We start from the raw sequence: 27519 nt of genomic DNA on the forward strand, positions 1-27519 counted from the left end.
TCATTTATCCTTATTTACTGTGATTCTCACTTCAGGCTTTAAGCGTTTAAGAATATGTCTAGCCTGGTACTTTTGAGCGTTGCTATTGAGAGTAAGTGTTGCTACCTACCGTCTCCCTTGCGTACTGGCTTCCAGAGTATTCCCTAAAGAAACAGTTGATAACAACCTGGGTCAGAGCTTGTGTTCTCTCCAAGCGCAAATTGACAGTAATAAGATAAAATAAGCGATATGACATAAGTAGCATCAGTGGTTCGGAAACTCAGGTTTAATCATACTCACTTTTGTACCGACACTTGCATATATACGACTGACAAGCTGACGATCCATAAGCATTCGCACACACACAAATAAAAAAAAGATAATATTACCTTGGGCGAATTCCTATTTATTGAATAGACATATATATATATATAAGTGTTACAGCTCTTGGGAGGTGACTCCTGCCACTGAGAAAAAAAAAAGTTCTCTTCAACTTTCGGCTATCGGACATAGTTTCGGATCTACAAGGTGCCGAAAGCATGGGAAAATGACTTTCGGACGCCAATAGTTCGGAAACTATCCAACGTAAAGAGGGCGAGTAAAAAATTCACTGAAGAAGTCATACCTGCTGTATTGAATTTTGCATGTTCCACAATCCTACCATGCACGCGCAAGTGATTCCCCAAAGAAACGTAGGGAGTTCCGGATAATTGCCAAATGAAAATTAGTCTAAATGGATATGAATTGACGGGATTTCTATCAGGTAACAATAATACGTTTGTATTAAGTCGATATCTGGAACAAATACAAAATGGCGGACACCTTCATGTCCGTTGTGTGTGGTTGCATAATCGCCAGGTACTGATGCTGGCCAACAGTGTCGTTCTGAGTATTAAGTGTAGCGAATTTGTACTCAAATGCTCTAGAAAGACATCTGGAGTGTCGGTAGAGAACAATAGATGAAACAGGATGATTCACATGTGTGGAAACACTTAAAGAAAAATGCCCAGAAATGCACTCATACTCAATAAACGTGAGTTCCGAAATGTAAGTCATAGCATCAAGAGCATGTAAGTCGTTGCCTATTCACCAATAATATTCCCTCAATCCGATGCAATATGGTGTGCACGGTTGCATACTAATAAGGATGCAACAACTGAGGCCAAGTTGAAATTGTGCAAGAGGACTCACTAAGAAACTGAGTAAACTAAATGAATGTCACTAGTGGGATTGCATTATCGATATTGAAATATGGCCAATGTGGGTGTTGATTTCGACATGTAGCTAATTGACAAATGTCAACATGTCCCACTACTGCTGGTACACCGTCCCACGTGCGAAAAATAGGAAAATAACTACTCGGGTCTTGAATCTGAGGCCTTGGGCTTCCAGTAGGATTGGAAACTGCTACCACTCGAGCGAAAGCGAGCGCTCTAGCTCTGAGGCTTCGTGGGAGCCTCACTTTCTCTGTATTCATTTCTTTGAGGAGTACCCACTTGGTTTGGCAAGGGCTCTTTTACAACCTCCCGACATGCGTGTATGTTTCATTTCGTTAGTCCTACTGCACAGTTGTAAACAATCAGAGCTTTAAGACGTTTCTTCCTATTTCTCATGTTTTATTTTCCATATGTATGGTGTTCCAGCAGTAGTGTTACATGAGCCAAATTAGTTTATTTTCGTCTTTGTCTTGGCATGTGCACTGTGTGTAGGATACGAATTTCTGGAGATATTTTCCTATATTTCGAGCACGTCGTATGTCCCAGAAGACGTGGGACATGATATAAGTTTGTTATTTTCACGCTCTAGCAGAATTTGAACCATGGATTAAGAAATTTCTTTTCATATGTGTCGATTGCGGGACAATGTCCCAAACAAAGAGGCACATTGATACAATCGTGTTTTAGTTACGTTCTACTAAAAAGTATACCAGATGTAATAGCAGAATGTACAACGTTATTTTCCTAGTTTTCGCACGTGGGACGGTGTACCAGCAGTAGTGGGACGTTGACATTTGTCCATTAGCTACATGTTGATATCAACACGCAAATTGGCCATATTTCAATATCGATAATGCGATCCCACTAGTGACATTCATTTAGTTTACCCAGTTTCATAGTGAGTCCCCTTGCACAATTTCAACTTGGCCTCAGTTGTTGCATCCTTATTGGTATGCAACCGTACACACCATATTGCATCGGATTGAGGGAATATTATTGGTGAATAGGCAATGACTTACATGCTCTTGATGCTATTCCTTACATTTCGGAACTCACGTTTACTGAGTATGAGTGCATTTCTGGGCATTTTTCTTTAAGTGTTTCCACACATGTGAATCATCCTGTTTCATCTGTTGTTCTCTACCGACACTCCAGATGTCTTTCTAGAGCATTTGAGTACAAATTCGCTACACTTAATACTCAGAACGTCACTGTTGGCCAGCATCAGTACCTGGCGATTATGCAACCACACACAACTTGCATGAAGGTGTCCGCCATTTTGTATTTGTTCCAGATATCGACTTAATACAAACGAATTATTGTTACCTGATAGAAACCCCATCAATCATATCCATTTAAACCAATTTCCATTTGGCAGATTATCCGGAACTCCCTACGTTCCTTTGGGAAATCCCTTGCGCGTGCATGGTAGGATTGTAAAACATGCAAAATTCAATACAGCAGGTGTGACTTCTTCAGTGAATTTTTTACCCGTCCTCTTTACGTTGGATAGTTTCCGAACTATTGGCGTCCGAAAGTCATTTTCCTACGCTTTCGGCACCTTGTAGATCCGAAACTATGTCCGATAGCCGAAAGTTCAAGAGAACTTTTTTCTTGTTTCAGTGGCAGGAGTTACCTCCGAAGAGTTGTAACACTTATTTTACAACACCCAATATATATATATATATATATATATATATATATATATATATATATATATATATATATATATATAATATGGTAGATGAAAACACTGAGAAGATAGCCCTTTGGTTATTTTTGTTATCTCATTCACTAAATCACTATTCACGTTGAAGGTGGGCTTTCACTGCGAAATAGGGGTAATGAGTGTGGGGGTTGGAGGGAACACCAACTTTCGACAAGGCTCTGCAACTCCAAAAACGATGCACTTTATAAAGTAGTTACTGGAACAACACTTCGTTCACTTTTCCAGTTGATGCTGTAATTATAATTCCACAAAATACTTAATACTTCTTCATAACCATCACATACTACCACATAAGTAAGTTCGTTTGTCGTATACTTTTCGTTCCTGCTTCTCTCAATACCCAGCGCCAACTCCACGCTTCTGCCAACACCTGGGAAAACCCCGTTTGTCATGTCTCTGGTTGGCAGCGTATTTTAAAATTTAATAAGATAAATATAGAAGTTTGTACATTCATACATGATACAAATATAGTTGTGGTATATTTAATAGTTCTGGTAATACGTGTTTTAGTTTTGTGGTAGCAAAACACTGGAGATTGCAATTAAATAAGTGTTGCAGACCAACTTTAAGAATTCAGTCCATAACTGATGGATTTTTCACCTCATAGTTCGATACAAAACAAGTTTAGTATAAAAGAATGCACATTGGCAATTGTGGAAATTAACCATTCTGTCCCCAATTCATACAGACGATGAGCATTGCTCCCACGATAGTTGAGATAACAAAACATTAGTGCGTGGGAATACAACGTTCAACGTACCCCTGCTTGCAATGTAACAATTTCGTATCTAAAAAGATTTCCAAGCGTTAATAATTATTGATATGAAGGATATATACAAAATAGTCTCAGTGGCGAAAATCATGAGTTGGTAACTCCACTCAAGGAAAGAAAAAAGTTTCCTGTTCCGAAGTACTTTGCTAATGAGATATGCGTTTGGTTCAGAAAAAATATCTTTGTATTATCGATGGTGACAAGTCTGAGGAACACCTGCAGGCAAAGAAAGTACAGAGTTTCTCACCAACTCGGAAGCGTTCAGAGCGAAGCAAGAAAAATAACTTCTCCTTTTATATGAATAAAATAATAATTTTGCATCATGATTAAAAGTTGAGAAAATACACAGTCCGTTCAAAACGTGCGACGTTGTGACTATGCTGACGGTCATAGTGTTTTGTCCAAATAGAACGCTAATTTCCAGTACTATGCTTTGGCAACACTATCAGTTATTGGCATTGGTTGGATGCCAATTTTAGTGGCTTCGTCACATTTAGCACCGAATTGTACTAATATTTCAAAATAGTGATATATATTGATGATGTTTTAATGTATAATTTTCTTTTTTTTTTTTTTTTTTTCAGGAGGAAGTGAGGTCGCAAGATTCAGTATTTGTTATAATTTCTTGTGCGGGAACGAAAGTAGGACGAGAATTGGCATGGAAGTTCTTCAAGGAAAAATGGAGCGAGCTCATGAATCGTTATCAGGTAAGAGTAAAATTGTACTGTATAAATGACTACAAAACTTCAAAACTTTCAACGAAAATTACGTTGCTAGATTTTTAATCTATATGGAACTATGAGATATTATTTGTCTATAAGCATAATTTTATATGATAAATTGGGTTTTACGAACTCAAGGGGCGTATTAGATATTGGTTTGCGTCAACGCAACGCAAAATTTGCATTTTACATTGCAATATTCGATATTACAAACTGGTTTTGCGATATGACGTCAGTGATGCAAATTTTTCGTTTTGGAATTATCCATCATCCGCAAAATCTTTTGATAGTCTCACCACTAAAAGTTTGCATTGCGTTGCGGTCTGCAAATTTTGTAAAGACTAATAGGGAATCAGGCCCCTGGCATGGTTAGACTTTAAAAAATCATTGATCAAACCACTTTTGTGGCTGATTCTGCTTTTGTGTTCGACAAGAATTTGTAGGAAGCTACTGTTAAAAGTTATAACGGTACAATATTTTTATGTGGTTGATTCGTTATAGTTGAACATCTATTTGCAACACAATTTAACATGGAATCCATAACCACATATGATCTAATGGAAATCGAGACCCCTTATCCTGTATCAAAGATGAGAAAGTATCCATGAAGAAGAATATCCTTAACACAAAAATGTTAAATGTATTAGTTACATGATGCAGGCTGATCCTTTATGAAATGAATAGAAAGAAAAGTTCATAAATACGTATGCACAAACCCATACAAGACTAGAGATAATCGATATGAGTATCTGCTTATCTTGTAACTGTTGAAGTACCGAATTCGTTCTCCGTTACTGTCCATTTTAGTGAGTCTAAATGCTCTTTCGTTTTTGTTTATATTGAACTGGTAAAACACAAGCACAGGCACAAACTGTAGGAAACGGGAGCGAAGTGGACACTGTAGGAAGTGGGAACAGAGTGGACGATATGGAAAGAGTGAACAAATTGCAACCACAAGTGAATAGGCTTATCTAGATAGAGCAGTAGTGGATTTATTCAATATGTTACACATATTGGAAAGTGACATAATGCATATTAATAAAAATTGCATGTGGGCCTCATGCCATGGCAAAAATGGACCTCATGGCATGACATGACAAGGAATGGCAAAAAATGTGGACCTCAGAACAAAACGTAAGTAATTTTGGTGTCCACCTCGTATATTTAGGTTTAATCCCAGACTAGATGCGTGTTTTTAGTAGTTTTTCAAAGTGGCATTATTTATCGTGAATGCTTTTTTTTTTTTTTTTAAATCTAAGCCAGGAAAAATAACTAAAGCTAAATAACTAATAAAGCTAATAGTTGGAAATAACTAAAGCTCATGATTTTAATATTGTTTTGAAGAAATTATAGTAATACATGCTGACAATTCTTGTTTGGTTGTTAAACTTCTAATAAAATATTTATATTTCAACACCAGCTATTAAAAAGCCAAGGAGATAACTGGTAATGTCAAACACATAAACAAATATTCTGTCTTTGAATTAAAGAATGTTCTGAAAGTGCTTAATCTGGCACAACGTTTTAGAGTCAAAGTGCATCTACACTTTCTAGTGTTGTCACTTGTAATCACTCAGAACACTGTAAAATTAAAATAATTTTGTCAATTGAAATTAAATCTTCCACAATATTTAGAATTTGTACACAGTTTGTAAAGAAAACGACAACATGGCAATGGTAATTCTGTTTACAAAATTTTGCAAATATATAATAATAAATTAACGTGTACTTAAACTATTAAGTTGGCATATATAGAAGAATGATTTGACTATTATATTGCTTTCCAAATTTGCTTTAATACATCACAATATATGAAGAATTCCCATTCCGTATTTAAATCAGCTCGTTAAATCTCAGTTCTCTTCAAGCCTTGAGTGCCTCGTAAGAAGATTGTTAAATCATACTGAAGTATTTATATGGCAAGTAAAATAAATATAAAAGGGTCAAACTAGTCATAAGATAGTAGTTGAGAGAAAGATCCAAGATGTATAGCGGTGTTCGAGATGATCGAAACCTAATTTCCCTTTTTTCTGGAAGTTATAAAATTACCAGAATACTAATGCAATTACTGACATTTAATTCTGAAACTCAAATAATCTTTTTATAGTTATTACTATATTTAATGTACATACTGGATTGATTGTAAAAACGTCTTTGTGTTTTGCCGTTGTTTACTACACTTTCCAATTCAATGATGTAATATTTTTCAAATATTGAACTGACCTGTATGAACCTAATTTTTTGTTCTGATTCGTAAAAAGTTATAATCCTACTAAAGTAAATTTAATTTGAATTAATAAACAGTTTATGATTGAGTTACTCTTTACATTTATAGCTTATAAAAGCACGAGAACTAGAAGTTTAAATTCTCAAAACCAATAATGTTATTCCGCAAGTATTTCCTTCAAAGTAAAACTGTAATGGATGTCATGATATGAATATGTAACAAAGGATTTGTTTTCTGCACATAGTTTTGCACAATGTAAATTCATTATTATTAGTCCACTACACAACTTAAGAGCTTAAACGTATTTTAACCCTATGGATATGTCAAAACTATCAGAATAAACTCTTAAAATAGTTGGAGCAAATATACGGAACTATGATAATTGTGCATAGGTATATTTTATAAATTATCATTGAGTCTGTATTTAAGATATATAATGTCAAAAATCCTAAATGAGTGAGTATGTGATTAAGAAACTAAATTGGAGGATTGTCGCATGCGTTTTGCTAGTTAATGCATTGTATGCTAAAAATTGATAGCACATGTTGATTTCTTAAAAAGCTTTTCCTTTTTAACAGAGAGGAAGTTTTATTCTGCGACTGGAAGTGGTTTCTTTCGTTTATACTTTTCTTTCTCTCTCTTCTTTCTTCTTTAATATTGAAATATTTCGTACAACAAGCGGTACACGGGTGTTTTGTCTCTTAGCTTTTATTGTGAACCATATAATTATTTTGTACAGTTTGTGATACAAAAGATCGAAAAATAAGTGATTTCTGTAAGTCTTTAAGAGTTCAGCAAGCTTTAAAAGGCTCCTTCCGTTCTCATGACACTATTAAACCGTGGCTTTTTTAAGGCTGATATTCCAAGGAAAACCTATCGCATCGTTAGTATATTTCGATTTTGTATTAAAATGTATTATACGTTCGAGAAAAAAAACTGAAGGTAATTTAAGTTGGTACTGCCCTATCATCTAAGCAAAATATATTTCCCCAAAGTGAAGCATGAATGTAATCTGGGCTGTATTTCTGTAAAACGCAAATTGGGGCCCGTAGAGATAATAAAAATCTATCTATTAAAATGCTACAACAGTAATAAAAGCGCCAGAGGTCCAACCTCTAACTTCTGATTTAAAACCTTTGATTTAAGATTATTTGTGATTTCACGTGTAACAGAGACAAATATTTTAAAATATGTGCACTTTATAAATAAATAATTTAAATAATCTTTTTCTTAAAGTTTATCTTTGTAAAATTATTGTTCAAAGCCTTTGTATTTGAATAAGCCTTCTGCAAAATCAATGCAAATGAATTGTGCTGCCATCTTTAGAGTTCTTTTAGACTATACGTTTGTGAACGTTTATATGTTTGTGACCAATCCTTTCGACAATGAGATCTCGGAAGCTACAGGCTCTAGAAAGATGACGTTTTCACCGATCGATTGCAAAATTTGCGTAGATTGTCCAGTTCTAAGTGAATAATTAAAAAACATTGGCATTATTTCTTTATTACATTTTTACGGGAACACTAAAAGTGTTGAAATAAGAAAAACTAAAACACCATATCCTACGCATTATACATTCCAACACCACATGATTGTATACCTGAGTTGCATATCACTCAGGTGTTTGTTTCATGGCCAAATGATAGTGAAAAACGAAGGATAACCATTTCTCGAGTCTAAGTTGAATCTTTATTGTCTGGAGTGCTTTGCCCAATTAACACCATATAACACTGGCATTATAATTAATTGTGTTTGTTTGCTTGTTAAATACTTCGTGTAAGAAGAAAGATACCACTGATCATATATTAATTAAAAACTCCAATCGAAAGTAGGCTCAAATCTTGCAAACGGTGTGAGATATTGAAAAAGTAATCGAAAAAAATCTCCAAATGGCGGCCCGCCAAACCATTTTCTGCGATTTACGATTTACGATTTTTATTACTGATACTATTTTTATATTTATTCATTCTTTTAATGTTTGCACTCCTCTTTCGAAATAAGGCATCCATTTAGCGATTCTGTACAGTAAAAAGGGGCTGGAATCCACGGTAACACCTTTCCCTAAATCTTGGTGTTTGGTCGGAAAAGAGTGTCAATGTTTGATAGTACTTATTTATGTGAAAGTGCATTTTCCACCATGAAAATTGTGAAGAATCGCTTCAGAAGCTGCCTTGAAGATTCTTCTCTTTTACATCATCTGCAGCTCACAACAACAGGATTGGGTGTAGATATCCCAGCAGTTGTAAACGCTGCTAATCACCCTTATTTGTCACATTGAATAGGTATATAATGTTTCAAATTATATAACATTTTTTATATTTTTCTTTTCTAGCGTAATAATAATAATAATAATAATAATAATAATAATAATAATTATTATTATTATTATTATTATTATTAGTAGTAGTAGTAGTAGTAGTAGTAGTAGTAATAGTAGTAGTAGTAGTAGTGGTAGTAGTAGTAGTAGTAGTTGTTGTTGTTGTTGTAGCAGCTGCTTCGGCCCTCCACTTTACTAGTTAATACGGTTATGGCCCTCAGGCTCATTATAATTGGACACCACTACGGTATATCTTGCCAATTTTAATCAAGACGTCTTTCACTTGTGTTTGTAAAGGGACATGTACAGATGTAAGGAATTACAAAGAGATTTATGCTCATATATGAATGATGCGCAGTGTAGAGAGCGCAGGTTCAGCTAATCTATATATTAAAGTGATTTATATATTAAAATAATATTAATATGCTAGGTTTATATGTTTGTCCGCAATCCTTTCGACAATGAGATCTCGAAAACCACAAGTGCTAGAAACGTGCCGTTTTCACTGATCGATTCCAAATTTTGTGTAGATTGTACAGTTCTCATTCAAATTTTCAAAAACTGTGTCGTTATTTTGTTCTATTCAACATTTTAGGGACCGTTTTGAGCCCATAAGATTAACATTGTTGCAGGCCGAAATTGGGATGTTAGGCAACCAGTAGAGAAGTTGGCGTGTTGACGAACATTGCAGACACTTTGTTTAAATATGAGTGGCGAAACCTATTGCATGCTGGCAACTTCAAAGACCTCAACAGACGCAATGAGGCGTACTCGGACGAATATGGATTTATCAGAAAAAAATATTTCAACTTGATATCGTATCGTGTTACTTTTACAAATTTGCTACAAACTCACTCCAACATCTATACATAGCAATTCATTTTCTTTGTGAGTCTCCTATCCTTTACTTGTGTGAGTAAGGAGATATGCACAGTGGGAAGGAGATTTATAGTCAAAACAGAACGATGCGCTGAGTAGACATCGCAGGTTCAGCCAGTATTTATTAAGGTTTTAAATTCTCCAGCAGCCCAAATTTCATATTTCATTAATTAGGGAGTAGAAACTTTATATTTTTTCTACAGAAGTCCAAATATCAAGGCTTGTCTCCTGCAGAAAAAAATTGTAACTTAGGGCACTGGCTAATACAATCATATTCATAAACATTGTTGTGTGCGATTGAAAATAACAGTTTTATTAAATTACTCCTTTCTATTCCGTTCCTCTTGTTGAATTGTTAAAAAGAATTTGTATTGTGTGAGTAGATACTTGATTCATAAATGTAAAAATAATATTATAGACCCTTAGGCTACGTTGGAGAACCACAATACCTTGGTGAAAGAAAGTATTTTCCTTGTCATTGTGTTAGAGTATGCCGCATCAAAATGATACCTTTGTGGTATTAATGTGAAACAAATGTATACATACACCCAGCAATTGATGATGCACATCATCAAAGAAAGTAATGTGTAGAGTTTAACACTGAAAACAATAAGCAAAATAGAACGAAAAAGTAGTAGTAATATTCTAAAGACAAATGCAGTGCCTTATTATTGTCACTTACTGCGTAAAGGTTCGTTTCATTGGCCTTATTTCAATATTTAGTCTTCTTTATGCTTCTCCGACTCCGTTTACAAAATGTTAGGGTAACATATTTAACGTATTATTTCTTAGAGATTTTTTTATGACTACCACTGCTTTGACCATGTAATTTTGAACACGCGCTGTGGAATGATGTTACTAATTTTTTACTCCAGTTCCGTGTTGCAGGTTGCTTCTTCATTTCAGGGTTTCTAGCGCTAAGAATTAGCGGCAACTTGAAGAAAATTTGGTGAACTGTTATTTTCAAAATACCGAGAACTGTTTTCCATTGATATCAATAACATAATGGAACCGTAATGCTTGTTTCAGTGTTGAATTTGTATATTTGCCATTTGTTTTATATGATACATGTATTATAATATGATATATGATATAAGTATTATAACAAATTGAGTTAATGTTTTTTTGGGTTTAATTTATTAATTCATTCATTAAATATGTATCATATTCTTTATTAATTACAATTCTATAATAATTTCAACACTAATTAAACTAAACAAGGTATACCATTATAATGAGTGACAGCTTTCATACTTGGTCAATTGAACATTATGTGTAAGGTGTTAAATCGTAGTAAAAAATTTGCTTATTGTAAGTATTTCTTTTTAGCTTAACTATTCAGGGTTATATACCAAGGCTACGCGAGACGGTGATTACGATAATGAATGGAATGGTGAAATTAAAATAATGGAAGGAAACGAGAGAACCTCGAGAAAACCCATACACATAGTATTTGTGCAGACTGTAATGAGTTCATATTGTTGGTAAAACCGGAAATAATAGCGGAAGGAAGAAAAGTTAACAAATGTAGTTTTGGCATAACATATTTGTAATTTAGCCCGGATATAAGTTTTGCGGACAGACCACATTATGTTTTGTGCCAACGTTTCTCAAACTTCACTCAAATAGTAAATATTTTTATTAGTATGTTCTGCGGACTATAATATTCTTGTTCCTTTCCAAAGAAAATTTATTTATTTTTAATGTTTAGAGTACATGCATACTCATTTTTTTAAACTAACATTAATTAAAATTTCCTTAATTCATATTGGTATTAAAAGAAGAAAGTGCATATTGGTTTCGGTTACTAATAGAAGGCAGTAAAGAATATTTAATAGAATAAATAGGGTAATAAATTTCATAAAATATCGTCCTGGGAGGGAAATTGAAAGACGTTTGATTATATATTTTCCAAACTCTTCATGAGATTTTCAGCTATGATGTACGATACGAAATTCACTTGAATTGTAATTTTTGTGTCTTATGGACTAATGTCCAATCAAAGATAATGTCAATAAGAGGACCACAGTGCCAAACGTTGAGGACTACAGTTTTTGTTTGCTGTTTCTACAGAGGTTGTTCAGTCTACATTTGGCCAATTTCGACTTACCTAAAAATTTAGAAGAATCCATGGCGCCAGGTCCGTAAGTGCTCGATGTGTTTCCTTTGGTTCCTAACAATAGCCCGACAGCGTAATTTCCACTGTAATAGGCTTCTCTGAAGAAGTGGGAGGGGAATCTTTTCCCATTCCCTTTGCACAGCTTTCCAAAGTCCTTCCACAGTTGTCACACGCCGTTTTCCCAAAGCCCGCTTCAGCAATCCAAATCCACAATAGTCCATAGGACTTGCATCTGGAGATTTAACAGGTACCTTATTGAAAGGTATCACCTGTATACCACTTGCCTCCTCCATCTCCCCGTAGAATGCGAGGGACGATCGTGAGGTATGTGATGAGGCCTTGTCCATGTGAATGCGCACCAGATTGTCATTATTTCCGTACATTGTTGGAATTTCATGCTCGTAGATGGGCCACATGATCTGCTCCTGAAAATACTGCGAATTGATTTTGCAGTTCTTCGCCACCCTACGAATCTTCAGTTTACCTCGGTACCAGTAGCCAGTAACGACCATGAACGCTTTTGGAAAGAATTCTTTACAGACATGGACACCCACCTTCTGAAACTCTTGGCGCCTTTCTCTCGGTACAGCGGGGGACACTTCTAAATGGTACACCTTAGCCGTAAATCTCCATATGGCTGTACCATTTAGAAGTGTCCCCCGCTGTACATGATGGCTCTCGGTTTGCCACAGTCGGAAAGGTAAACCCATTCTTCATCGAGCGTTACGACGCACATCCACCTTTGTTTTGTCAGATGCTGTTCATGCAGCTTCCGGGCGTTACACTTTCGTTCCTTTTAGTGGGCATCTGTGAGAAGATGGCCGCGAGCTTTCATGACTTTTTCCAGCTTGAGTTGATGGTGTAACGTCCGGCTCACAGTCCCCAAAGACACGTAAAGATGATTAGCCATACACCTTTGTGTTGGCGGATTTTCTTGTTTTGCCATTTTGCGAAGTTTCCTCTGCATGGTGGAGGTGGCCTTGGTGCATTCCCGCTTCCTAGGCAACTTCGTTGGTGATCCAAATGGTAGAGCTTCGTTGCAACCATTCTTCTCGCACTGTTTTTAATGACAGAAACACTAAAATGGGCGTCATAAAGAGCTGCAACATAGCCTTCCCAAAACCGGCTTAGTTTGGGCGGCATTTTGGTCACAGAGCGGAAACCCACACACGTGGAAACAAATTTAACACAACACTCACTACAGTACAGTCGGCGAGAATTATCTTGGCAGTGACGTCAACGCTCTCAGTTGCAAGGCTACCAACTTACGCTATTCACAAATAGTGCTTAGATGGTACGCTTCGCACGCCACGTCGTAACTACAGTTTAAAATAATGCTGGTAGCGAACTAGAGAGAATTTAGATAACAATGTATTTGAATAATGCTAGCATATATATGTGCATTGTTACGACAAAGAAAGAAAAAATAAGATTAGATCCTATATTTATGTCGTCAAACGACAATATCTTTCCTTTTAAAAAGCAGTTTTTTATTTCCAATAGATTTTTTTTTAACCTAAATCCCAACATGCGCAGTATTTGTTGTAATGCCCACTCAAAACCTTTGAAGTCAATGCTTTTCTTAAGTTCGCACAATAATTTATTTAAGGTGGCGACAATGTCTTCAGCATAGAGATTGTGAATTGTTCTACGAACTACTACTTCATCGAAAGAATCTAAATTTATTTGTCTTTTCTGTATATTTGGCCTTGCTTTACAGGGTGTTACGACGGGTTGTTCAGGCTTTACTCCTTCTCTTTCACAATTCGCCACACGGATCTCTCACTGACACATGTTGCTCGAGAGGTTTCATGAAAACTGTCAGATTTATTATTGTTTGCTGCAAGAAAAGTTGTAAACATTAAAAACAATGTCTCCTGCATCACAATGCAACGGCTTGCCTTTCTTTAAGGTACTATCACCCATTCTTATACACTAAATTTCGAGAACGAGAATAAAACAAAGGATTGACAACTTTCACCAGTCAGCATAGACTGTACAGCCCTACACAAAGAAAACACGCGCTTTTCAGTTCATTTCATTTCGCTTTTGTTTTTTAATTTGTTTGTGTGTTTTTCCTGGAATGCTGTTCTTATGTCCTATTGGTAAATGTTTTACTTTTCGAAGCTACACTCACTAACCCCACGCTCTGATTCCGCGACCAGGAAACACATTCATATATATCATCCTCTAACTCAAGAACCGTGATAGGTAAAGACATAGGAGTTTCTTTAAAATAAACTTTGGACTCCCCCTTCTCATTTCGTCCACAGCATGTTTGTGTCTATCTTCAATAGAACGAAAGTTTGTAGCATGTTCAAATCTGAGTGTTATTAGAACAGAATAAACATAAATGGCTATCATTTAAAATTATTTTCTACATACTTATAATATAAAATTCAAATATAAAATAACCATGTTCTTCATGAAAATTATATAAATATAATAGCAAAAAATGTAGCATTTATGTCTCCTCGAACTCCAGTTATCGTTATACAAAGATGAGAAGTATATTTATCAAAAACGAATCTCCCATTTCGGTTCATTTCCTTTCGCTTTCCTGTTGTAGAGAACGGAGCGTGCTTGGTATTTCTGTTCGCGCATTTTCTCTTTCCTGGGATTGGACGTTAAATTGAACGAAGCGTCTGCTTTAACCAGTGGGATAGCATTTGAACAAGAGCGAAGTCTACGTCACTGCCAGGATAATTCTCGGGCACTGTAGTCCTCTTTTGTGCGTTATTGTCGTCCGCGCGGGAAAACAACTTCGTTCCCAGGAAGCCACTGCACAACACTGCAGGACGCCACGAGCCAGGGCGGGTGAGTCCATTCTGCCCGGGAGGAGGAAGGAACGAAATCGGCCAAACGTAGGTTGAAAACCTCTGTATAACAGAACAAAATAAAACAAATCGCTAAACCCTATTAACATGTGCTTTTCACCGGGTATCTTGCATGTATTATATCCCTTGTTTACATTATTAAATTTTCAGTCCTCAGAGGAAAGTAAGGGAAAATTGCGTTACGGGTGCATAAAATTCTGTACTTTGCTACTCAGAAGTAGCTTCGGCTTGCGCGTTTGACATGTTTCATTTAGTACAGATTCGGTTAATTTATCGACTTATGTAAGAAAATTAATTGGGACATTGAACATTGTCCATTAAATTCAAACTTACGATGAGGATAGTTTGTATTATTAACGGATTTTGGTATATATGCGTTCTTTAAGTAGACATATATCTGCTTTTATAGCAATGACATGAATATATAGCAAATACAGAAGTACATGAACATATATTTTTTTCCAACTTAGCACACCAACAAAAATCACACACACACGCACACAAATGGAATCAAGAAGCCACTTTCAAAGTTTTTTTTCTGCGACAAGATCGGATATGACCTTACGAGGTCGAAAGTTGGCATTTGCATTGGAAACATGTCCCATATAATAGTTCGAAGTACACTTTGCTTGCCCTTTTTAGATTGTCACCGTTATTCTCGTTTTCATTTTTTTTTTAATGTTATCTCTCTCTATGCATCTGATTGAAAATTTTACTTACTCGTAAACAAAGACATAAAAATCCACGCTATAGTTGCAACAAGGCTATAAAATTACCACCTGCAAGTGACTCTATGCTTAAAAACATGTAAAAAAATTTGTAATGTTTGTTTGTTTCATATTTAATGTCTACAAATGTGTATCCAGAAGACTTATTTACTTCCTCCCCCAAATGATAGTACTAAAAGTATGGGTAGCAATGACTTTAAATCCTATCAAGAGACAATTAAGACATTTATATTGACTACCAAATAAAAACGTTGTGCGAAGGACTCAGTAACTCAAACTTCTTGAAAAATCATTTACAAGAGGAGTCATAGCTTCCCCGATTAAGAATGACTTATCTGTGTGAAAAGGAAAGGTTGTCTTCCATATCTACTATTCCCATGTTTTATGTCGTTCTCTTGAATCTGACTGAAATTTCCGTATATGATGTCTGCTGTACGCATTTAAGCCTTTTATAAATTTATATTATACGTATGATGAAAAAAGAAATGAAATGAAATCTTTGAGTTTTACGTCCCACGGTTATGCCGGCTAGGCTAAAGGAGACGGTGATTATGAGAGATGAGTGAAATGGTGGAATGAAGAAAGTGGGAGGAAACGGGAGAACCCCGAGAAAACCCACGAGCACGGTGTTTGTCCACCACAAAGTTCACTTGGCGGGGGCTGGGATCGAACCCGGGACCCCAAGCACCAGAGGTGAACGCTCTACCACTGAGCCACCGCGACCCCCTCCCTATACGTATGATGAAAATGGGAGTTCCTATTGAAGATAGCATTTAAATAAATATATCAACGTACATCAAAGTGTTAAGTTAATACGTATTAGAATCGTTCTGTTCTGTTTAAATTGATAAAGAAAATAGCAGGGGGCATTGATTTAGATGAACTTTAGATTGGGTTTTTTCAAGAGTTCCAGTAGAATTCTGAGAAGTATGCCATTTGCAAATACGAGGCAAAACTGTCCAGCCGTTTCCTATCGATGTAGAACAGAATATGAGAGTTCATTTCATCACATTTCGACACCACTTACTGTATGTAAGTAAACTTGGGTGGAACACGATAATTCACTGCGGTGAATCATGTTGTGCAACTATTGGCTTAAGTTCCGTACATAAAGACCAAAGAATAGAATTTTGAAGAAGAAAGCCCTTTTTAAAAATGCTGTGAATGGTAGCTACTTTAAAAAGCAAAAGCAAATACAATTTTATTATCGTTGATATGAAATCCCATTTGAACTCAAATTACTTTCGTGCTTGTGGAGTGTTGTACACATATTTCTTTACGGTCACATGCAAGTCCGTGGTCATGAAGAACAGGGTCTGTTTTTTATAATTGGTTCCAAACAGTCCAAAACTTAGTAGATAGATACTACGCTACCCAGTCAGTTAAAAACAAATTTAGGAGTGGTCACCCAAGTGTACTATCAAGAGGAGAAATGAACATTGTAGTGCGTACTATCAAGTGCCCCTCAGATTACAAATGAGCTGCAGACACAAGGATGAAAGACTAGTTGTACAGTGAGAAATATGTTGAAAACAGCATCTATGATGACTGTGATTCAAGAAACGAAAAATTTAGTAAACGACAGGAATCGAAAGAAACACCTAGAAGTCACTCGTAAGCACGTAGATAAGCCTAGTGACTTGAAACCAAGTTAATTTCGTTGATAAGAATAAGCAGAGAGTACGTACGACTTGTTCCCTCCAGATGGAAAAAGAACCGCGCAAAGAAAGAAAAAACGGAGATGGGCCTCAAGAATCTTATTCCTACAGTAATATGGTAGAGTATCTATGTGCTTGATTTGAGGTCATTCAGTGCTGCTGGAGTCGGAAACTTGTGCTTGGTAGAAGAAACTACGAATCAAACTAGCTATATCAATACTCTGAAAAATAGTCTGCTATAAAGTGCTCTAACATAATAATGGGTCTCAATAAAATTATCATATTTATGCACGATAACGATCCAAAATATACTGCACATTATATTAAGATGCAGGCGCTATTGAATGTACCCAAATTTCACACACACCCGCAATCCCAGACATCAATTCTGTAGAATCTTCAAGGGGAGGCTTAATCAAAAAATAAAGTGGAGAATTATTTCTAACAAAGCAGATCTAAAAAATGTGCTGTTGGAAGAATGGTATAACATTTCAACTGCAGTTACAGCGAACTTGGTCCATTCCACTCAAAAAAAAAAAAAAAAAAAAAAGGTAATTATAGATGCTAGAGGGAATCCCAGAAAGTGTTAATCAATTGAAATACGTTTTTGTTATTATTATTTTCTTGAATATGTGTGCGAATTCTTTTTCCATGCATGATTTTGGAAGTTTTTATTTTTCTTACAAAGAGAAAATAAAATTTAATTAAACATTCTACACTCCCGATATGAATGGTATCATTGAAATTGTACTAAATCTGATACTGTACAGATACCTTTTCGAGTCGTCGTATATTTTAATCGTTTATTTTATTTTATTTTTTTTTTTTTTAATCTAGAGTGGTTTGCCTTTTTGATATCATTGTTAAAAGTATATATTTGTTCCATAATCCGGCACGGTCATAGTCCCGAACGAAAAGAAGAACCGAATCATCTACTCATAAACATTCCAGAAGACAAATTCAGCTAGATATTCTTTATATTGGTAATGTATTTTATTTAAAAGGCAGATAAATGGTTAACAGAAGTAGCTAAAGTCATAAAACAATAATACTGGTAACACCATTTTATTTTAAAGTTGAAACTTAAGCTTCACGTGAATTGATAGGAGTAAAACTGTTACGGAACAAGTGGAGGCAGTTGAGGAGAAGCTAAAATGCTCTTTGTCTATTTAATTCCAGTGGAGGCTTCTGTTTAATCGATTGATTTTTTTTTCAATAGGAAAATGAAGAAGAAAGAACATGTTTTTCTTATGTTGTTACATGCGAAAAATATGTTCACATAAAACATTTTTGTCGACGTTTAGTATTGCTCTGAATGGCTGTATACATTTAATGCGCGTAACTTAAATGATGCAATCAACCTGCTGCGTAATGCTCACATTCTCTCATTAGTTCCAGTTTTAGTAACAGTGTACGACACTATTCACCAGCTGTCGCACTAATATTATTACCTTACATTCACTATCGAAATAATGGCCATGTAGTAAATTTTGCTCCGAAAGAGAACTGTACGCTCCGAAACTTCATATATAAACCAAATTGTTACTTCTGATCTTGTGTTACGTGATTTGCATGATATGCAAATTCTTGTAATTTAATCAGGTCATTTAGATGATAAAAGAGTATAGGCGACGTTGATTATTAATAGTAATGGTGTTCACCAATGTCTAGCTATTATTTCGGAAGAATTACTGTGCGAAGGGAGTAAGAAAATAGTAAATTATTAGAGTTTAAGTGTTTCCTCCGTGATGGGGAAAGTAAACCTACAGGACGTGTTTAGCGTATTGATTAGTGTATACCTATCCTATTACATTTTCGCTTGTAGAGATATTCTTTCTAAGAGGGATTTGTTGCAAACTGTGTGAAAAAAAAGCAGACTTGTATTATTATCATCTCCAGCTTCTTTTATGATCGCTGATTTTATGGTTACCATTCTCGCTGGTCTAGTGGCTAGCGTGTGTACCTTTGGTGTAAGAGGATCCGGGTTTAATTCCCACGTGTCCTAATGCAACAGCGTCAGCGAGTTTGAGAAGGATGGGACTCCTGGTGTGCGAATAATGACTGAGCATAGAATCCAATGCAGTTGGCGGGTGCGCAGATCATTACGCTAGATCGACCCTTACTATAGGTCATTCATCACCGTATTATCTTGCCTCCATTAGAGTTAGGTTGCACCGGACTTGACGAACAGTAAGAAAGAACCAAACGTATTATGGTGTAGTGTATATCTCATTTTAAATTGTAGGTCTCATCATATATAGACGCGCTGCTTACAAAGACGTAAATACCGGGTGTCTGAAGTAATTCTCACTTTTAAAAAAATCATTATTTAGAAAGCTAAGGTACACATCATGAGTTCGTGTGTGTGTGTGTTACATGTTGCAGATCCTTAAAGTTTTATGGTAAAATGAAGACAATACTTGAACTTAGTGTGAGCACTGTGTGACAAACATTGATTTGGTAATCTATCTCTTGTGATTGTAGCTGCAGCGTCTTCAGTCCTCATTCGCAGTCCATGAAGGTCTCGTGGAAGAGGAGGGTCGTAAACACGATCCTTATGTAACCTCACAACAAAAAAATCCGTCACGCAGGCTTTTTCGAATGCCATCATGTAGAACACCTTTTCATCACCAAACTCCATTAATTGTTACTTTGATAAACAGATTCCCATACAGTCAGCTTTAGAAACAATACTAACCTTAGGAACCTGTGCATTGTATACAACTAAGACACCCTGTACATTAGTCAACCCATTTATGTCAAATGCAAAACATGAATTTAAAAAAGTTATATAATTTACACTCTAGGACTGTAGTAGTGTACTACGGATGTTGTAAGTACAATACCTATAGACCAGAGTAGAAAATTGTAGAGAAGAGGTTAAAGAAGAACGTAGGATACAAAAATAAGTCACTACACTATGGACCTTCCTTCATCTGTGAAAGTCTTACATGTGTAAAGTATTTTAATGTGAAGTACAAACAAGAGTGAATCTGACCCTCGGTGCAATATATTGCTCCACCTTTGCTTTGTGCGCCCGCGTTTGTGGATAAAATCTATTCGTTTCTGTCTTTTGCGAATTCTGTTGTTTTTCGGATAATTCTCTGGGACATAAAACTAAAAGATATTTTGTAACATCATCTAACATGCCTGGATTGAGCAGGATTGGAGCCACCAATAGTTGTGGTAATTGTGCAACCAGTCTTAATAGTCATAATTTTACGCGTCCAGTTTATTAGTGCGATACGATATAGATTCATTACTTTTAGCTCCGAAATAGGGAGAAAGAGAAAATTCGTAATAGTTTGTAGTGTTAGAAGAAATGGCTTTTGGTGGTGGTTCAGTTTCACTTTAATGGTCCAACTTCGATTGAAACTACACATGACTATAGCTGCATGGTTCCACAGATGCGAAAAAATCAAGTAGTGCTACTGGTTTTGAGTGTACTGATCACTAAAAACAAGCAAAAAATCTGAAATTGAACGGCGTATTGCTGTAAGTTCCAAAGAAACTTGTGTATTTGCTTTATGAAGAACTTTTATGAATTATTTTTAAACCCAAACGTAGTATAGATGTCAAACTTTATGAAACTCCTGCAGTAAAGATTTTCAACATTCAGTAGTATTTCAATTTCTTCTTTCCAAAAGTATTTGCTGACTTACAGTCAATCCAATTTATTTTCATCCCTTAACATCTATATTCATCGCTTAAAATTTTTCAGCACTACAGCAGGAAACATTAACATATTTTGTGGTTAATTAACAAAAAATTTTTAATTTCACAATAGTGAACGTTCAAGTTGTGCTGTGGTGATTGTTTACGGTAATGTAGAATACTATCGAGCTGATGAGTGAAAGGACGAAAGCAAAGAAAACGCTTCATTTTAATAGATTCGATCATCCGATCAAAGTGAAAAGTTAAATAATCAGTATTTTATATATAGCATAGTCCAACCACGATGGTTGCTAGCAGAGTTGAAAACGTATTTAAAAAGCCGTACGTTGATGTTGTCAAATGCACAATAGATTTGCGAGTAATATAATCCTGTTATAAATGAGTATCAACCCAAAGCGCAGGGGCGGATCCAGGACGGAATTCTGGGGGGGGGGGGGTGAGTTGTAATACTGCTACTTTCAGCTACTTTTAAGAGCTCCAAACTCTGGGATGGGTTTTATTTGTATATAAAATAAGAAAGTTTCCTCTTTTGGGGGATCCGCCCCTGCCAAAACGTCAGTTTAGTATCTGAGACACCAAATAATTATGCACTGGCTATTCATATACAATAACTGAGTAATTGAGACTTCATTGCTCAACTATGACCAGTACAGATATTAACTTGTACAAGGGACGCCGGCAGGATTTTTTTTCAAGGGGGAGACAGAAGAACGACACATAAGCAGTCGCGATACACACACACACACACACACACACAGACACCTTGATCCATTGTGCAATTATAAAGTAACAATTATTTACGCATATTACTTAACTTTATACTATATTATATACAGGGCTCTTAGCAAGTCACTTTTTTTTTAACTAAAAGTTACTTTTTATTTCAAATTTGTCACTAAAAGTTACTTTTTTGGGAGGTAAAGTGACTTTTTCATGTGATTTATGTTTTGCATTGGCAGTTTTCTAAGAAAAATATAAAAATAAATGGAAAAAGGCAGAAAGTTGTTACTCATTACTCTTCTGAAAGCTTTAGTACTTGCTGCCACATGTGAAACAGTCAGCTTTATTCTCACTAAAACTTTTATTCTTTCTAAAGCACAGTGGATGGTTGGTGGATGTTTAAAGTGGGGTTGAGAACCCTTCTGTGTCTACTCTTTCTTCTATCATAATAGTCTTTTAGTTTTCTCCCTTAATAGTTAACGCTTCGCTCAACGTTGTGCATGTGTGTGTGGTTCATCATGGCCGTCTTGTATTATGCTTCTTGTATGTTCTTAAGAGCAGGTGATGAATTTGATTATTTCATGGCTTTGGGAACTCTCAATGCTGTTAAATATAATGTCTGCGATGAAGAAATTCGGTAATAGGCCAGAACTGGTTCCACTTACTCAGAAGCTTCTTATACTTACATGTGCTAAGTGTGCTTACCGTAACTACAAAACATACTGAGAAAACCTAAGAAAGGAGGAAACTCAAAAAGAAGTAAAGAAGAAAAGATGCAACAAAACAACAAACAAAGAAAGGTGATGGAGAAATTGACAAAGGAAAAAAGGAGAACGATGAGATTTTGGTCACTTTTTCGTGTGCTTTTGGTCACCTTTCAACTATTTACAAGAGACCAGACCACTATGAGCCCCGTATATACTATAATACACTATATTAAACCAGGCTATTACGGTGTGTGAGTGAGCAAATTAATATTTTGACATGATTTTAAAGAACCTAAAAGAGCTCCCTCATGTGGATAGCGTACGTACCCTTGGTGCGGAAGACCCGGTTTCGATTCCCGGCGGGAGCTCTTGTTCGGATCCTGCGTTAAGCTGTAAGGTCACGTCTTATATAGCCTTACTGCTGGAATGGATGCTAAACTCAAATCAAATCCAAAATTGAAGAACCTAAATACTTCGTAAGTCCAGGGATGGACAGTTTCTTCCTCAGTGCCACACTTTACGGGCGTCTATGCTTGCACATATCAATTTCCCACCAATATGTCTGTAGGACCCTTTTAGTGTAATATTATTGATGATATTGTGGCAGCTAGATTATCTGTCTATTCCCGTAGTGTTAAAAAGCAAGTTACTTTTTAACTGGCTAATTTGAATTCAATGTCTGTAATTGTTAGAGAAATATAAATGAAAAATAAAGAAATTTCCAGCCGTTTTGGCCGTAATTAAATCTCATTCGGATTTGCCAAAGTAAAATGAAGTAATTTATTGCTTAGCCCCTCCCCTTCTTTCAAGAAGCAGAAAGGGCAACCTCTTTTAGAGTAAACACGTAAAATACGACAATACTGACTGAATTATGTTGCAGTGGAGCGTATGGATTTTTAAAACAGTTTAAACATTATGTGAAGCAATTGAACTGGTTCCTGTTATCGACCGAGTAAAAGCTTCTTTAGCCTTTGGCAGCAATCCATCACTTGAGCTGCCCTTTTGCTCCGCATCTTTATGATTGATGCAAATTGGTGAACATTAACTCATCCGATTTAGAGTGAAACGCGATTCTGACGCAGAAGCGCGCACAATATCCGAGTACAATCGTCCCACTTTGACCAATAAACGCCGGTTGTATGGCAAGGAAAAAGGCATTTATGACGAAATTAAATTATAGCGTGTTTGTTGCACCGTTATTAAAAGTGCATCTTTGCCTTCTTTCAGAGGCTTTTAATGGTTTCTTGAATATAACGTTGGCCTCCTCGTAAAGAATGGAAGAGGGCGGAAAATTGCCCTGGGTCATTCAATGTAGTGTCATGTGCTCTAATCTTCGAACGCTTTTCTCATACTTTGAACATATCAATGTTGTTACGGAATAGACCCATTTTCTAAGCATTAAAAATGATATACAATTGAATTATCATAAAGCTGTTGCAATGTTTTAAGGTAGGGAGTTTCATTCTTATCATATACAATGTGGTAGAGTGCTTAGAGAGCGAAGAGGGTCAGCTTCGAAATAGATGGCTGAAAGAACAGAGTTGCAAATTTATTTTCTTTTTTGCTTTTATTGCTGATGATGAAACGCTTGTGGTCGCGTCTACGTGAATTATGTTCTGTCAGTTTTTTTTTTTTTTTTTTTGTATGCTTTGTTATTTTGAATAAGTTGATTATTATTATATATTCACTTCTAAGTACTTATTTGGTTGACTTTTTATGGAACCGAGTTTGTCCCTAGTGTGTAGTCGTATACTTACTTCCATAATGAACACAGGAAACAATGTTTACAAGAAGCGAATGGTCTTTATTTGAGAATTATTAAGTTGCAGCAAATAAGCATCATTAATAGTCATCCTCATAAAATTTGTTCCATTTCTATTTCTTAAAATTACGAAAAGAAAAGACTATATTAAAGATCGAAGAACATAGGTATACAGTATAGGAGCTACTAGAAAATAGACTAATAAGACTGTTCAAGGCTTATTTCCAGTTGGGAATTTGTTGCTTGAAGTTTAGCATCCCTAGTCAACGCCAAGGTTATGTGAAACGTGGACCTATGTTTTAAAGTGTATTCCGAACCACCGTAATGCGTTCAATGCTTTTCCACTGGTAATCGAATCCGGGACCACGCGCTGCTCACCTAAGTAGCGGAGAAGGCTCCAACTGAGAAATACGGTATGATAACTGTATAGTCACTTTCTCAAAAAGAAAGACACCAGAAACCAATCCAGAAACGTCAATCTGTTATCAGGAAACATAATCAGAGTTTCATTTAACTACCAACGGATAGCAGTGAAAGTTCTTTGGTAAAGAAGAATTCTTTTTCTTATTTATTTTTAATTTATTACAGTATCTTCTACACTCATTTCTGCGAAATAAAAAGTAGGTAGCTTTAATCCGTTCATATATGTCGTATACAGCTGATGATAGTGCCTAGAAAACTCACAACTTTATTTTTCTCCATTAAAGCCATTCTTGATACAGTTTTCAAATGAATTCTCTGTGACGCCACATTTTTCTGTTCCCATTCACAGTAAATTACACGGGGAGAGAAAGAAGTAGACAGCAAACTTAACATTGATGAAACACAGTGGTGACAGACAAATAAGAACATCGATGCCATAGTCAATGATTTTGCAGATACGCTGCTCATAAATCCATAACTGTTGATGCACTGCCAACACTTAATATTCAATTCTCCTACCTGTTTCCCCTCTGTTCTTCCACATTTTTCTCGGGGTTCTTTCTTCAATCGTAAAAATGTGCTCCTACGTCATGTAAAGGCCAGTTGAAAATTCCTTCTAAAAAAAAAAAAAATGAATTCTTCAATAAATGCAAAGCTAACGCAACAAATTCTGTAATTTAAGTGTGCAATGAATTTACCCAGACCAAAGTGACTCAGACAAAAGTCGTGACCCGCGCCATCACTACCGAGTACATGTCCTACGTACCCACGTAAATACAGTTTATTTAAGTAATATTTATTGGCTGTTTTCGGGAATTTAAATTAGAGACGAAGAAAACTTACTTTCAGAAGTTTATTTGTGATTTTTTTAAATAATTGCTTGTACGTGTTTGGTTTGAAGGTTTATTTATTTCACCGAATAAAAAGAGTGATAACAATTTGTTATTAATATTTGTATTTTAGTTAAGAACACTACTGTATTTATTGTACCCACTTTGAACAATTTCTGTATATGCATTACTTTTTTCTTTTACATGACGTATAAGTGTAAATCAAGACGAAATAGTTTCGATAGATTGGATGGAATGTAAAGTTTCTTTTCAGCGCCGAGGCAGTGTGCAATGGTCTAGCTTCTTAAAATGGGTATTAGACTGATTAGGTCTAATACAATATAATGCAAATTACCTGTTCAGATAATACGTTTGTTCTTCTAAATCACTGTTGGATTATCATGATGATGTGGAAGTCCGGGTTCAGAATTCACCGACCATCCTGATCCCCGATTTTTTTAAAACTTTTCCAGTCACATCAGTTGAATACCGGATTCAAAATATGCCGACCAGGGGCATCATTTCAGACTTCGCTTGGGGGGCAAGAGCACCACCGACGTAAGACTTTCATGTTTTGTACTAGTATATTAGTATACGATTGATTAAAGTATATTTGTTCCTCAAACTCTTGGGTGGGGGCAATTGCCCCCTCCTGCCCCCTTTAAATGACGCCCCTGTAAATTATAATCAATCTACATCGAGAAGGTCTCTAGATTGAGTCGCTTCTTTTACGTCGTATTTTAGTGATAGAAAGTGGCAAAATTCGATTAGCCAACGAATCTATTCTTCACCCAATTAATGGGTTCCAATAGACAAATCCAGTCTTTACATTTTTTTTTTTTAAAGATACACCATGGCTATGCGCAATAAATACAAATTATACTTACGTACTTTTTCTTTTTCAAATAGTCAAATCGTATTTGAAATAGTTATGTCTTATTTTTCTTTCTTTTCCCCATTATCTTCTACTTCAATAAAATGAAACTAATTTTAAAAAGCTCACAACGTCGTGCTAGCGATGTGCGAGTTTAAAGTGAAAATTCAATACGCGTATATTTCACACGCTTACACCGTTTGTTCTGCACATATGTCTGGCGTTAAAATTAACTCAAAGAAAACAATTATTCAGAAGGCGACTGTACAATTCTTTATTACACCGCAATAATAATCCACCTACCTCGGACAGTTTACGTCTGTTATTTGCATATTGTAGCAATAACAAACGATTTTCTTAATTCTCCGTTTTGAGTTGAGTTGAGTTGATTTTGGGTTTAACGTCCCATTCAGCAGCTAGGCTATATGAGACGTTGACCTACTGATTAACATGGAATCCGAACCACATAAGGTCCCGCCGGGAATCGAACTCGGGTCTCCCACGCCAAAGGCGCGTATGCTAACCGTTTAGCCACTAATTTTCCGTTTTACAGATAGAATAAATGTATTTAAAACGTAAAACTACAGCAAGCAAGAAATACTAATATCATGTTAATATTTTCTATGCAAGCCGATTCATACCTTCGTGTTCTTGTTGCTCTCGTTGCGTTCTTGCCTGCCCTGGTTGACTGGCAAAAAAACAGTGAAAGCAGAAACACCCGCGGAATTTTTTCCAAAAGTGGGGAAGCAAAAGACCAACACACAAGCAAACTTGCGAAAATACTTTAATACACATAAGTCTTTACACGAGGGTCGTTCCATTTTGATTTTTTTAAATACACTTATTGGAACCTTTATGCCTTGGCAGATACGTCCACTTTCTCAACACAGTCTCAATTAAGAACTACACACTTGAGCCACGGATGTGGCAAGCTCTCTGCGAACCACTTTTTCGGAGAATGTCACTTCCACGTCCGGACAGCGTCTTGCAGTTCCTGGAAGTCGGCGAAATGATGTCCACGCAGCCCCGAATAGGTGGTAATCAGAACGGGCCAAGTCAGGAAAATAAGGTTCGTGTGGCAGCACCTGGAACCCCAACTCATTAATGGCAGTTGTGGTTGCCCGATTCGTGTGGGGACGAGCGTCGTGTTGCTGGAGCACCCTTCCGCTCATTTTTTGGTCGTTTCTTCTGAATTGCACGGCACAAACTTCGAAGCATTGTCACGTATGACTCGCTGATAATGGTGATTCCGGTTCCAGCCAGTCAATGAGGATAATTCCATCCTTGTCCCAGAAGACTGTGGCCATGCGTTTGCATACGGAGGGCTGTGTACGGAACTTATTT

The 27519-nt window shown here is 36.1% G+C and overlaps 1 protein-coding gene across 1 annotated transcript in view; it reads left to right on the forward strand.

The window, feature by feature from the left end:
* The window catches only part of Psa (puromycin-sensitive aminopeptidase), a 379421-nt gene that overhangs the window by 310887 nt on the left and 41015 nt on the right, over window positions 1-27519 (forward strand). Inside the window, exon 13 of the mRNA XM_081746220.1 lies at window positions 4282-4404. Coding sequence (XP_081602346.1) covers window positions 4282-4404 — 123 coding nt within the window. The remainder of the gene's footprint in view (window positions 1-4281; window positions 4405-27519) is intronic.

The sequence above is a fragment of the Thermobia domestica genome, chromosome 18 (genome assembly GCF_964235325.1).
Source record: "Thermobia domestica chromosome 18, izTheDome1.hap1.1, whole genome shotgun sequence".
NCBI classification, from domain to species: domain Eukaryota; kingdom Metazoa; phylum Arthropoda; class Insecta; order Zygentoma; family Lepismatidae; genus Thermobia; species Thermobia domestica.